The sequence below is a fragment of the Pan paniscus genome, chromosome 6, assembly GCF_029289425.2.
Source record: "Pan paniscus chromosome 6, NHGRI_mPanPan1-v2.0_pri, whole genome shotgun sequence".
NCBI lineage: Eukaryota > Metazoa > Chordata > Mammalia > Primates > Hominidae > Pan > Pan paniscus.
The window spans coordinates 95,042,672-95,057,535 of record NC_073255.2 but is presented as its reverse complement, the minus strand read 5'-3'; the positions used below and the strand labels follow the sequence as shown (position 1 = coordinate 95,057,535).

The 14,864-nt window shown below is 37.8% G+C and overlaps 2 protein-coding genes across 12 annotated transcripts in view; one reads left to right on the top strand and one right to left on the bottom strand.

The window, feature by feature from the left end:
- FGL2 (fibrinogen like 2) overlaps positions 1 to 13,321 on the top strand; it is a 65,518-nt gene extending 52,197 nt beyond the window's left edge. For both annotated transcript variants that reach the window (XM_003805271.7, XM_055114587.2), the window contains 2 exons: positions 5,897 to 7,500; positions 9,699 to 13,321. In XM_003805271.7, the coding sequence (XP_003805319.1) occupies positions 6,888 to 7,500; positions 9,699 to 10,405 (1,320 nt within the window). In that variant the 5' untranslated portion in view covers positions 5,897 to 6,887 and the 3' untranslated portion in view covers positions 10,406 to 13,321. The remainder of the gene's footprint in view (positions 1 to 5,896; positions 7,501 to 9,698) is intronic.
- The window catches only part of CCDC146 (coiled-coil domain containing 146), a 172,157-nt gene that overhangs the window by 88,437 nt on the left and 68,856 nt on the right, over positions 1 to 14,864 (bottom strand). The window contains exons 1-2 of one of the 10 annotated variants that reach the window (XM_055114577.2): positions 13,366 to 13,462; positions 8,367 to 8,449 (exon numbers count right to left, since the gene is read on the bottom strand). The exons of the other annotated variants lie outside the window; for them this stretch is intronic. Coding sequence (XP_054970552.1) covers positions 8,367 to 8,369 — 3 coding nt within the window. The 5' untranslated portion in view covers positions 8,370 to 8,449; positions 13,366 to 13,462. Of the gene's footprint in view, positions 1 to 8,366; positions 8,450 to 13,365; positions 13,463 to 14,864 lie in introns of those variants that run through there. 10 annotated transcript variants of the gene reach the window in all.

Sequence of the window (14,864 nt, the reverse complement as noted above, 5' to 3'; positions counted from 1 at the left end):
TATTATATAAATTCATGTGTGTATGTGTGTGTGTGTGTGTGTGTGTGTGTATATGTTTCTTTTTTGGAGACGGAGTTTCGCTTTGTCACCCAGGCTGGAGTGCAGTGGTGCAATCTCAGCTCACTGCAACCTCCACCTCTTGGGTTCAAGCGATTTTCCTGCCTCAGCCTCCCATGTAGCTGAGGCACACACCATTACATGCATTACAGACACACACCACCACACCTGGCTAATTTTTGTATTTTTAGTAGAGATGGGGTTTCACCACGTTGGCCGGGCTGGTTGAACTCCTGACCTCAAGTGATCTGCCTGCCTTGGCCTCCCAAAGTGTTGGAATTACAGGTGTGAGCTACTGTGCCTGCCTATATATTATTTTAAAATGCCAAAGAAAGACAGATAAACAAAACCCCCAAAAAACACAAGTGATAAGCAGGTAAAATCAAATTATATATATTAGAATAAATACATAGGCAGTTTCAAGAATTTAAAGCCCTGGATTTTGTAACAATATATGGGCAATCCCCATTATTCATAGATCTTGTCTTTGTGATTTGCCTACTCTCTAAAATTTATTTGTAACCCCAAAATTAATACTTGTGGGACCTGTGGATCATCTATGGACATGTGTAGTGTGGTAAATATGTTGATTTGCCAAATACATATATACCCAGCTGAAGTCAAAGAAGGCAACTTTCTGCCTTCTTTTAGATCTCATACTGTAAACTGGTATCCACTTTGCAGTCTATTTAGTTAGTGCCATGTTTTTCACATTCTTGTGCTTTTTGTTGGTGATTTTACTGTTTAAAATGGCCTCTGACTCATCTGGAGAATGTGGCTGAAAGAAAAGACATTTTAAGAAATAATAAAATAAAATGGCCCCTGAGCATAGTGTTGAAGTGCTACCTAGAGGGTTTTTGTTGTTGTTGTGTTTGTCTGTTTTTGGGACAGGGTCTCACTGTATTGCCCAGGCTGGAGTGCAGTGGCATGATCTTAGCTCACGCAACCTCTGCCTCCTGGGCTCAAGTGATCTTCCTGCTTCAGCCTGCCGAGTAGCTGGGACCACAGGTGTGCACCATCATGCCTGGCTAATTTTTTGTATTTTTGGTAGAGATGGGGTTTCACCATGTTGCTCAGACAGGTCTCAAACTCCTGAGCTCAAATGATTCACCCACCTCAGCCTTCCAAAGTGTTGGGATTACAGGCCTGAGCCAGCATGCCCAAGTTCTTAAGCTCCAGATGGCTGTGATGTGTCTTACGGAGAAAACACATATATTAGACAAACTTCTTTCAGGTTTGAATTATAGTTCTGCTGGCCATGAGTTCTGCATTAATGAATAAATAATATATATTAAATAGGGTGTCTTTAAACAGAAACACACTTAAAATAAGGTTATATATTGATTGGTTAACAAAAATGATGTGACCAGAGGCTCTTAGAAACCTAACCTTAGGAGCAATGGTTCAGTATTTGCTGATTCAGTATTCGCAATGACTTTATAGGAAACAACTACCATGAATATGAGAAATGAAGGCAAGATATAGAAAGCCACAATTTGATTCTCCTAATTTCTTTACTTTGATTTTATTATTTGTTTTGTTTTGGGAATATAAGAAGAAGCTTAAGATCAATCTCAAATACAAGAAATAAAAATTCCTGGGCTCAAGCGATCTTTCTCCTTAGCCTCCTGAGCAGCTGGGACTATAGGCGCATGCCAGCATGCCCATCTAATTTTTAAATTTTTTGTAGAGACAGGGTCTCACTATGTTGCCCAAGCTGGTCTTGAATTTCTGGCCTCAAGTGGTCCTCCCACCTCAGTTTCCCAAAGTGCTAGGATTACAGGTGTGAGCTACCGCACCTGGCTGGCTATATGAAACTTCCTAAGTCTCTGGAAATTTAGGGAAATGACAGTAAATTAGATGTCATATCCATTAACCTTTTGGATCCTTCATGATCCCTGGCTTGGTGTGGAGTACATAAGAATTGATTTTGTTGATACGTATTGACTGATGAACTTTCCGAGAATCTTGTGGAATATTCCAGTTCCATAAAGTTTCAATCTGAGAAGCCCTGGATACTCCCACTTAAGACCTGTGCCATTAGCATATTGGATAACTATGTTCTGTAGTTTCATTAATAGTGAATATCTGTATATTTCTGCCCTATTCTTCAGTTGATCCAGAAATCTTAAGGATTCCCGTAATAGAGCTTTCATTGTAGGTCCATATTGGAAGATTTCTAGTCTGAATCTCTCATCTGTGCCAGAATGAAATACCTGCAAGTCATACCACAGAACCTACCAACTATTATTCTAGCTTTAACCAAAAGTCAGGCAATTCTTGTTCTGTGGGTTGTGGAAATCATTTTTTTTAAGTTCTTTTCATGAAATTTGTAATGAACAAGGACTAAGACCTCTAAGGAATATTAAAATAAATATTTACTGTTGATATTTCAAATTAAGTAGTTTAAAAAGTGAATGTTTTAATTTTCTTATCAGAAAAGCACATATTCTTTAAAGAACAATTAAAGGTTCCTGAGTTTAATAAATCAGAAACTACAAATGTTAATAAGCTTAATATCAATGAAAGGCTCTCAATACTATAAATATGACTATCATTAAATTTACTTTCTTCTTTTGGTACAAATAGAAACACAAAGGGTTTCCTTGAAAAAAAAAAAACTGTATTAGGGGAAACAAAAATTTACTTTAGGAATCTGATCCAGTTATAGAAAATGCAGATCTTCTCTTAAATATACTTTGTGTAAGCAAAAAGGAAGTCTGAACATGTGAATATAGACTAATGAAAGTAAAATTTCATGTGTGGGTTATAGAAATAAATTTTGCTACTTTAAAATCCCACCATGTATTGGTGTTAAATAATTTGCTTAAATCTAAAAACAAGTCTGTAAGTGAGTGTAATGTGTCAGTGCTGGGTCAAGGACAGATTCAGGGTAGTAAGGAAGATTCTGACACCGCCATGAGGAATAAGCAGCCGATACTAGGAGTCAGGGTAGACTCAGCATGAGAGAATCCAGAAGGGCTTTCAGCAAGAGAGAAGAGGCAGAAGGTCAAGTCATGAGGTGGGAACTCCTAGTAGTGAAGGACAAGTCAGCTCTTCAGGTTTCGATTTTCTGATGGCCTAGTCCTGCTTGAAACCCTCCCTTTTCCTGGTATTCATGACGCTCCTGTACTCTCCTGGTTCTCATCCTATTTCTTTGACCATCCTTTTGATTCCCATGATTTCAAATTAACATCCACATCTACTATGTGTCAACATTCATACCTAGATGTGCCACTCTTTGCTTGATATTTGCATTTGGTGGCTTGTCAATGCTTAAAACCCAGTGTACTGAAAACAGAAATACTACTACACTCTCTCCAACCTACTGCTACCTCTGTCATTAGCATGCTATCATTTAACTGCAATCAGAGGCAAATTTCAGAGTTCTCCCTCTCTTTCCAGTTCTCACCACTTATCAGATCCCATGGCTTCTATCACGCCTTGGTAATAATGCCTCCATCTCCTTTCCTACCCCTCCTGCCTCCACACTGGTTCACCTCTTATCTAGTGCCTGCTACCACACTACTAGCTCTCACCTAAAATGCCATTTCCCACTGATTTGCAGCAGAAGATTCATTCCTAAAAGTAGTCCTAGGGGTGGGGGGAAGTATTTTATTTTCCTTGCTGAAAAACCTTTAGTGGCTCTCCATTGATCTAAGCATTGCTTTAAGCACAGGCTCTCCACATAGTTCTCACATACCCTCCCCATGTTATCTTTCCTCCTACATGGCAATGTGGCAAAGAGAAAAGATATGAACTTTGAATCAGATACAGGTTCAAATTCCAGCTGTCTCTTAAAAACTCTAAAACAAAAACTGAAAACTGTAAAATGACCAGGCAAGTCATTTATTGCTTTGAGCCCTTTCTTTGCTCATCTGCAAGTGCAGGTAGGAACTGTAGAGGCGGTACAACACTCTCTGCCCTCCATGAGTTATACACTCATTAGGGGAGTTGAGCCTCTTTTCATGCAGTAGTCACTTAGCATCTGCCTTCCAGTCAGTAGCCAAATGGCTTTCTAAACCGAGAACCTAGCAGGTCACCTGTCAGTGTCAATGAAACTGGTCAACAGAGGAGTTCTCTACCCTTATGTCGGGGAATTTTTTATGCATTCTGAAGGGACAGAAGCCAGTTCTCAAAGCACATCCAAGCTTTTTAGGTGAAACTGTGCCACTGGCCCTTGGTTAACTGGGGTGTGACTAGCCAAAAATTAGCAGCAGTGCTTGACACGCAAATTTCTGATTCAAACAGATGAACCGAAAGCCCACTGCAAGAGTCCAAAAGCTGTACTTCTGTTAGGTTTAGAAACTTTAAAAAGTACTTAAGATTTCATTTCAAAGTCCAACGTGAAGAAAATACCAGGTCTTTAATGCCCCTTTCTAAGAAGGAAAAAGGGATTTTTGTCTGATTTGTTCACCAGTGTGGCCCAAGTGCCTAGAATAGCGGTTTTGCATGCAGAGGGTGCAGTTAATTTATGATGAATAAATATATAGTATATCAATATATGTATGAGGAATAAATGAATGAAAGTGCCTGCGGCACACATCTTATATATGCTCTAGCATAGTGCTGAGTATACAGAAGATCCTTAATAAATACTTTACTAACTAAATGTAGGGATTTATACTCTAGTCAGTCAAGGACATTTAACAATATCCTTAAGGACTAGGAACTAAATATCATTCCTATATATTTCTACTTTACAAAATTTTTTTTTGATGTTGTCATCATTTCTCCTTTTTTAAATTATCTATTGTTTCATTTAGTTCTTACCTCCCAATAGGGAAGTGTCACAGCTTGAAAATAGGTGAGAAGAAATGAGGTTAGGAGTTAGGGGATTAAATAGATATTTTTAGCTAAAAAGTTTTTGTCTAAAATTGGATATATTGAATGGAATGAAGAGAAAAACAATTTTTGAAAGAGCCATATGAAGATGGAAGAAAAAAAGTCATAAGGTGTGTAGAACATGTTTGACAAATTTATTTGGGAAGAATGTTACATTTATACACTGTATTTTTTTTTCTTAAGTGCTCTAAGTATTTTTTTTTCTTTTTTCGTGAGGGGTGGGGCTGGGGGATGGAGTTTCACTCTTATTGCCCAGGCTGGAGTGCAGTGGTACAATCTAGGCTCACTGCAACCTCCACCTCCTGGGTTCAAGTGATTCTCCTGCCTCAGCCTCCCGAGTAGCTGGGATTACAGGCACACGCCACCATACCCGGCTAATTTTTTTTTTTTTGTATTTTTAGTAGAGATGGGGTTTCACCATGTTGGCCAGGTTGGTCTCAAACTCCTTATCTCAGGTGATCCACCTGCCTCGGCCTCCCAATGTGTTGGGATTACAGGCGTGAGCCACCACACCCAGCCAAGTGCTCCAAGTTTGCATGACTATCATTCCTGTATGAGGGAAGAAATAGCTAAATTCCTCCGCTACAGCTACAGGAACAAAGGCTCAGTAAAGTTGATGATCTGTTTACGTGATCAGAGGTAGATCTAGGGTTGGAAGCCAGGTCTCCTGAGTATGCGAGAATAAATACAGTCATGGAAGTGTAAAGAGTCTGCCAACATTTTGAGAACGTGAATAGGATTTGGCTAAAATTAAGGGGATATACAGAAAAGTCATAGGAAATCAGGTTAAAGACATAAATATGAGATAGGCTACAGAGTGTTTTAAGTAATACAATAAAACATTTAGATTTTTGCCCATGTCAGTCATTTTGAAATTATTTTTAAAGCAAAAAAACCCTTTTTAAACAAGAAATCTTATGAGATGTCAATATGCAAAACAAATTAAAAGGAGGTGGTTTCTCTAACTGAAGCTGTTCCTCTTTCCTGCCTTCAGCCTCTGAAGAGAAAGTTAGAAAACTATTATCATTAGTGCTACATGTTTTGAACAAGCTGATATACCAAGTGGCCCAGAGAGCAGGTGGAAGAACCAGCGTGGAGACAGAAAGCAAGAGGCCCGCCTGCCAGGGCTACCTGCAGAAAGAAAGGGCAAAGATGCTGTAGGCAAGAGAAGTTCAGGACAGACACTGGCATAGCTCAAAGATTCACATTTGAGTAGCTGTGGAAGATGACAGTACAATTACCAAAATGTCGAAGGGCAAAGGAGGCAGCTACTGGTTTTGATGAAAGACAATTATGTCCTTTTAAATGGGTCTTAGGCATTTAGACATTTATATATACTATGCTACGGACAAAGGAATAGAAAGTAGCACTTTTTTCTCCACTAGTTTTCTTCTCTTTTTCAAGTAGATGAAGCAAAAGTCAACTGCAATAGTCAGAAAGCTGTACTTTGTTACACTTAGAAACTTCTAAAAGTGCTTAAGATTTCACCTGAAAGTCCAACATGAAGAAAATACAGGCTCCCCAATGCCCCATTCTAAGAAGGAAAAAGGACCATTTTCATTTTAGTAACGTTTCTGTTCTATAGACAGTTTGGATAACTAGCTCTTACTTTTTATCTTTAAAAACTGTTTTTCCAGTGAAGTTACGTATAATTATTTACTTCAAGCGTAAGTATACCAAATTACTTTAGAAATGCAAGACTTTTCTTATACTTCATAAAATACATTATGAAAGTGAATCTTGTTGGCTGTGTACATTTGACTATAATAATTTCAATGCATATTATTTCTATTGAGAGTAAGTTACAGTTTTTGGCAAACTGCGTTTGATGAGGGCTATCTCCTCTTCCTGTGCGTTTCTAAAACTTGTGATGCAAACGCTCCCACCCTTTCCTGGGAACACAGAAAGCCTGACTCAGGCAGCTGCCGCTATTAAAGCAGCTCCAGCCCTGCGCACTCCCTGCTGGGGTGAGCAGCACTGTAAAGATGAAGCTGGCTAACTGGTACTGGCTGAGCTCAGCTGTTCTTGCCACTTACGGTTTTTTGGTTGTGGCAAACAATGAAACAGAGGAAATTAAAGATGAAAGAGCAAAGGACGTCTGCCCAGTGAGACTAGAAAGCAGAGGGAAATGTGAAGAGGCAGGGGAGTGCCCCTACCAGGTAAGCCTGCCCCCCTTGACTATTCAGCTCCCGAAGCAATTCAGCAGGATCGAGGAGGTGTTCAAAGAAGTCCAAAACCTCAAGGAAATCGTAAATAGTCTAAAGAAATCTTGCCAAGACTGCAAGCTGCAGGCTGATGACAACGGAGACCCAGGCAGAAACGGACTGTTGTTACCCAGTACAGGAGCCCCGGGAGAGGTTGGTGATAACAGAGTTAGAGAATTAGAGAGTGAGGTTAACAAGCTGTCCTCTGAGCTAAAGAATGCCAAAGAGGAGATCAATGTACTTCATGGTCGCCTGGAGAAGCTGAATCTTGTAAATATGAACAACATAGAAAATTATGTTGACAGCAAAGTGGCAAATCTAACATTTGTTGTCAATAGTTTGGATGGCAAATGTTCAAAGTGTCCCAGCCAAGAACAAATACAGTCACGTCCAGGTATGTATAATAATGTTTTCTTATCATATGTTCATAAATGTTACACAGCTAGAGAGTATCTATAAACATTAACCTGAGTCAGTAAGTTAAATAGATGACAGATTAAGTCTTTTATTTATCAAGGTGCACAGGAAAAAATAAATATCTTCTCAAATATGACCACATAAATATGACCTAATTACAAAAATCATAGTTAGTTCTGTATCCACTGGAAGTCACTTTCAATTTTAAGATCTTATTTGTTAATGCCAGACCTACTTGCAAGCAGAAGTAGAGAGAATTTCTTGATGTTTTAGTGCATTTAACTTGTCTCTTCAATGAGGTGTTTGAAAACAATAAAGATAAGGTGATGTTCACAATTGTGCCTTGTTTGTTGGAAATCAGTTTTTCTTGTGATTGGCTGACTGCCGCTTCTCATGGCTAAAGAGGTCTTTGAAAGATTTTAGCAAGTAATCTAGTTCTTAATCCCAAATATCTGGAGAAAATGGGAGAGTTTACAGATGGAATAAAAGCAGTTTCATATGTGTGCACAAATTTTTGCTTTGAGACCTAGTGGCACAGAAAATATTTTAAGGGGAGAGTTTTAGCATGCCACTAAGGGAAGGTATTCATATTTCTTTCTCTTTTACCTGAAGTTAGAATTCAAGCAGATAGAAGTAGAGCCCATCCTCACCATCCAAATTACTTGAATTAACTTTAATAAATACATGTGAAATTCCACAGACTTAATCGCCTACTCCACCCACGAACTAACAGTGGTATTGGCTCTCCAAACCTTGGCTTTTCACCTGAGTCACTGGGACCACTGTTGCTGACTGTCTCCTTATACTTTGGAAAGCCATCTCCGCATTTGGACCTCTACTTACCATGAACGTGAGGTTGAAAGGACAGGGCGGAGATCACTTTCATTTAGAGACAGTATCTCAGGCATGCTCCATCCCCAGGGCATCTGCCAGTGAAGGAGGGAAGGGTCATATTTTCAAGGACCTCTATTGATAATACTCCTGGCAACCTGCATCTGAATGTACCTGGCACACTGCGAATCCAAGGTTCACCGCTTAGGTGACATCACTGGGTATACATTAGATTAGATGCTGCATGGCAACTTGTCATGATATGAAGACTATTGTCTATTTTTCTCCTAAACATTTTGGGTGAAATAACTGAATATTCTGAGCTCTAAATACACAGGAATAGATTTTTATGCGTTAGGGTATCTCATATTAAACTCACCTTATTTGTCACACATTTTAATAAAAACTATCTGGGAGTAAATATCTGTCTGATTCATACAGAACTTTGTTAACTGATTATTATGCTTATCCTCAATATAGTCACCTGTTGTTTCTTTCTAGAAACCCAACATGTGAAATAGTGGCTAAATACTTTCCTAGATAATAAATACAGAATAAGAATATTGGTGTATCATTGAAAAAGATACTTCTTTTTCACTTGAGCTTCTTTATATAGTTGTCAAGTGAAATAAATATGAATTTATGATCAATCCTATGCATTAGGATTTTAACACATCATTTGAAATATATGCTATAAAACCTTCTGACAGTAGAGGCTATCAGCCCCTTTAGGTGAAAGAAAATAGAAGCCTGTGCTTCCTCTGTATGCAAGGAATACAGTTCTAGGAGAGTTAGAATCATCTGATTTTTAGGACCAAGGGATGCAATGATTATGAGAACAAAGCTTTGCTGCCAGCCAGATCTGAGTTAGTGTTCTGGCTCTGCCACTTAAAGCTCAGGTGAAGTTGGGCAAGCCACTGATCCTTATGCCTAAATATCCTCACATGCAGACTGGCAGTAACACCTACATCATAAGGTCAATGTTCAGATTCAGTGTGAAAATGTTACCCAGTCTGGCAGCATGCCTAGAACGTATAGGTAGGCCTCACTACATAATACTAAATTATTACAACTGTACTTTTATTATTTTCTTATTGTTGTTTGCTGTTGATACTGTCATTATTACTACCAACCAAGAGTATATTAGAGGTCCTTTCTGCTTTATAACATTAGGTTCTTCTTGTGAGGCCTTAAGCATTTGCTAAACAGGTTCAAGTAAGTTTAGTAAAGTTTCATTACTGCCATTGATTGAATTATCAAACTGCTTTTGTACATATAAAGAATTCTTCAGATGCATGGTTTCTATTAACAAGATCCAATGCCTTCCTTTTATTTCCCCTTCAGTTCAACATTTAATATATAAAGATTGCTCTGACTACTACGCAATAGGCAAAAGAAGCAGTGAGACCTACAGAGTTACACCTGATCCCAAAAATAGTAGCTTTGAAGTTTACTGTGACATGGAGACCATGGGGGGAGGCTGGACAGTGCTGCAGGCACGTCTCGATGGGAGCACCAACTTCACCAGAACATGGCAAGACTACAAAGCAGGCTTTGGAAACCTCAGAAGGGAATTTTGGCTGGGGAACGATAAAATTCATCTTCTGACCAAGAGTAAGGAAATGATTCTGAGAATAGATCTTGAAGACTTTAATGGTGTCAAACTATATGCCTTGTATGATCAGTTTTATGTGGCTAATGAGTTTCTCAAATATCGTTTACACGTTGGTAACTATAATGGCACAGCTGGAGATGCATTACGTTTCAACAAACATTACAACCACGATCTGAAGTTTTTCACCACCCCAGATAAAGACAATGATCGATATCCTTCTGGGAACTGTGGGCTGTACTACAGTTCAGGCTGGTGGTTTGATGCATGTCTTTCTGCAAACTTAAATGGCAAATATTATCACCAAAAATACAGAGGTGTCCGTAATGGGATTTTCTGGGGTACCTGGCCTGGTGTAAGTGAGGCACACCCTGGTGGCTACAAGTCCTCCTTCAAAGAGGCTAAGATGATGATCAGACCCAAGCACTTTAAGCCATAAATCACTCTGTTCATTCCTCCAGGTATTCGTTATCTAATAGGGCAATTAATTCCTTCAGCACTTTAGAATATGCCTTGTTTCATATTTTTCATAGCTAAAAAATGATGTCTGATGGCTAGGTTCTTATGCTACACAGCATTTGAAATAAAGCTGAAAAACAATGCATTTTAAAGGAGTCCTTTGTTGTTATGCTGTTATCCAATGAACACTTGCAAGCAATTAGCAATATTGAGAATTACACATTAAATTTACAATTCTTTTAATTTCTATTGAAACTTTTTCTATTGTTTGTATTACTTGCTATATTTAAAAAATAATTGTTGGTTGGGTGTGGCAGCTCACGCCTGTAATCCCAGCACTTTGGAATGTCAAGGCAGGCAGATCACTTGAGGTCAGGAGTTTGAGACCAGCCTGGCCAAACATGTGAAATGCTGTCTCTATTAAAAATACAAAAATTAGCCGGGCATGGTGGTACATGCCTGTAATCCTAGCTACTTGGGAGGCTGAGGCAGGAGAATCGCTTGAACCTGAGAGGAAGAGGTTGCAGTGAGCCAAGACTGAGCCACTGCACTCCAGCATGGGTGACAGAGAAAACTCTGTCTCAAACAAAAAAATAATAAATTTATTCAGTAGGCTGGATTCTACACAAAGTAATCTGTATTTGGGCCATGATTTAAGCACATCTGAAGGTATATCACTCTTTTCAGGCTATAATTATTTGGGTAATCTTCATTCTGAGACAAACTTAATCTATATCATTTACTTTGCAACAGAACAACCCTACAGCATTTTGGTTCCCAGACTAAGGGAACTAATATCTATATAATTAAACTTGTTCATTTATCATTCATGAAATATAAAATACTTGTCATTTAAACCGTTTAAAAATGTGGTAGCATAATGTCACCCCAAAAAGCATTCAGAAAGCAATGTAACTGTGAAGACCAGGGTTTAAAGGTAATTCATTTATAGTTTATAACTCCTTAGATGTTTGATGTTGAAAACTGCTTTAACATGAAAATTATCTTCCTCTGCTCTGTGTGAACAATAGCTTTTAATTTAAGATTGCTCACTACTGTACTAGACTACTGGTAGGTTTTTTTTGGGGGGGGTGGGTAGGGATACGTGGGTAATGAAGCATTTACTTACAGGCTATAATACTCTGAGGCCAATTTTATCTCCAGAGCAATAATATCATTAAGTGATTCACTTCATAGAAGGCTAAGTTTCTCTAGGACAGATAGAAAACATGAATTTTGAAATATATAGAACAGTAGTTAAAATACTATATATTTCAACCCTGGCTGGTAGATTGCTTATTTTACTCTCAGAAATTAAAAGATAGATTTTTACCCAAACAGAAGTATCTGTAATTTTTATAATTCATCAATTCTGGAATGCTATATATAATATTTAAAAGACTTTTAAAATGTGTTTAATTTCATCATCGTTAAAAGCGATCATCTCAGAGAGAACAGCAGTATTCTGCGTATTTTTAAAAACGCTCTAGAGTAACATTTGAAGTAATTCACTGTAGTGTATGCCAATCCTAGAAATAATTTTTTTAATTTCTGGTGTCTGTTTCTAATACACTAACCAAGTTTTCAAAATATATTTACAAAGATGCATCTTTACCCATTATTTTAAAATGATTAAGGAGGATAGTTGCTTCAGGTAACAAGCTAATTTTTCAAATATTAGGCCCTTACAGAACTATTTAGTCAAAAAGTAAGATATTCCTTTAAAATATATAACCCAAAGCTTTCAGTTAAACATGATATATCACAAATACTATTAAAATGTTAAAGAGAAATGCAAATAGCATTAAATGATGACCAAAATGTAAAATATTGTAGATTTCAATAGCTGTGTCTCTATTAGGTGGGATACCAAATGTAAATGATGTAACTGACGTTGTTTTTTACTTTTTGCTTTTTAAAAAAGACTAAAAACGTTTTGATATTATACAATGTATTTGTTTCAGATAAGGTCATTTTCATTTAGTATATATAATTAATATATGTACAAGTTTAAGTAAATTCCTGTGAGTAAAAATGGACTTATCACAAAACATAGTTCTAAAGACAGGTAGATGCTCATATACACAGTGTCCATTAATTTAATGGGAACTAGGTATAACTTCAGGAGAATTTGGCAAATAATTCATTAATCCATGTAAATATTCAAAAGCTTGTTCTATCTTTCCATATTATTTCAAGGGATCACTTTATTTTTCATTATACTTTCACAGCACTTTTCTAGTAAATTCTGTAACACAGAAATTCCATTTTGGAATCATTTCATGTTACCAATAATTCTAGACTTTTATAACATTTAACATGTTGATGGAAATAGATTACATCTGCTAGAACCTTTTGCCTTAACTATTCACTAATATATGCTAATATTCATAAATATGGATTGACTGTTTACAAACATTAGAATCTTGTCTTGGTTTCATTTTGATGGCTAGTATTTGTTATCTTAATTAAGACTTTATTTCTGACGTCATGATTACTTGAAAATATTGACTAAAACTGGGTCCTTAGAAATTCCAGGTGGAGCTGATTTACCTATGACTGAGGGAAAAAAAAAATCAAATTTTACTGATAATAGTAATGCTCCAAATAAATTAATGACACATCTGTTCAATAAATAAAGAGCTTAAATATACAAAACATAAGAAATCTGAGCAACAAAACTTGTGGTCTTTACTTTTGAATAGCTACCGAAGAAAAGGTTTTAAAGGTAAAAGTTATGAGTAATGTCATCACAATAAGCTCTTGTTTAAAATTCTTTTCTTTTATGTATAATTAGGTTTATGTTTCATGTCTTTTTAAAACCTTATAAAAGATTTAATTATCACATCTATTCTTCAATGTGGAAATATTAAATATTGTTGGTTGTAAAATAATATTTATGTATACTTACTTGTGTCTGAAAAGTTGTAAAATGCTTACCTCAGCTATACAATATCTGTGACTCTGAAGACTTTAACGAGTACTATTTCATTAACAAGAAGTCAGAGGCAAATAGAGGAACACCATTATCTTACTTCCCTCTAGAATAGTGTTGAAACATTTGAAATACAAAAGTTTCAGTTTCATTTTGTGGCATTCAACTCATTCAACTTCCTCTCCTCTTTTTCCGTTATTAGTGTTGCTGCTCTGGTTAGCCCTCTTCATCTCCTTAGGACAACACAAACGCATCTGAATAGTCTGTACCTCTGGTTTCAGTCTATTCCAGTCCAACTTTCATCCCTACCAGGGGGATTGTTCAAAAGTACAATTCTGATCATGTTATTGTCCTGCTTAAAAAACTTTCAACAACGCCTTTTCTTTTTTTTTAATTATTTTATTTTATTGTCTTTAGAGACGGAGTCTCACTCTGTCGCCCAGGCTGGAGTGCAGTGGCGAGATCTCGGCTCACTGCAACCTCCGCCTCCTGGGTTCACGCCATTCTCCTGTCTCAGCCTCCTGAGTAGCTGGGACTACAGACGCCTGCCACCTCGCCCAGCTAATTTTTGTATTTTTAGTAGAGACGGGGTTTCCCCATGTTAGCCAGGATGGTCTCGATCTCCTGACCTCGTGATCCATCCGCCTAGGCCTCGCAAAGTGCTGGGATTACAGGCATTAGCCACCGTGCCCGGCCAACAATGCCTTATTTTCTACAAGATAAAATCTGGCAAATAAGTCCCTTCATGAAATGATTTTTACCACTACTTATACTTCTGCCATACTAAACGCCTTGTTGTACACAAACAAACTACGTTTTCTAATGTTTTCACTGCCTTTAGTATACTGTTTCCTTGGTCTAGATAGAATGCCATCCTCTTTCCTCACTGGGTTTTGTCTTATCACCCATGATTAACAGCAGGAACTCAGGAGCTGGCCTTCCTGGTTTGAATTTCAGCTCCACTATTTGCAAGCTGTATGATCCTGGGCAAGTCACTTAATGTTCTTTGGTTCCTTCAATTATAAAATAGGAATAGTAATAGAATCTGCCTGATAGAGTTATTGAGAGGATTAAATCACACATATAAAGCACCTAGAACATATATATTTAAAAATCATCATTCCCAGCTGGGTGTGGTGGCACATGCCTGTAATCCCAGCACTTTGGGAGGCCGAGGTGGGCGGATCACGTGAGACCAGCCTGGCCAACATGGTGAAACCCCATCTCTACTAAAAATACAAAAATTAGCCAGGTGTGGTGGCTCACACCTGTAGTCCCAGCTACTCAGGAAACTGAGGCAGGAGAATTGCTTGAACCTGGCAGACAGAGGTTGCAGTGAGCAGAGATGGCGCCACTGCACTCCAGCCTGGGTGACAGAGAAAAAAAATCATCATCATCCTAAATAGTTATTATTATTATTTTTTGAGATGGAGTCTTGCTCTGTTGCCCAGGCTGGAGTGCAGTAGCACCATCTCGGCTCACTGCACGCTCCGCCTCCTGGGTT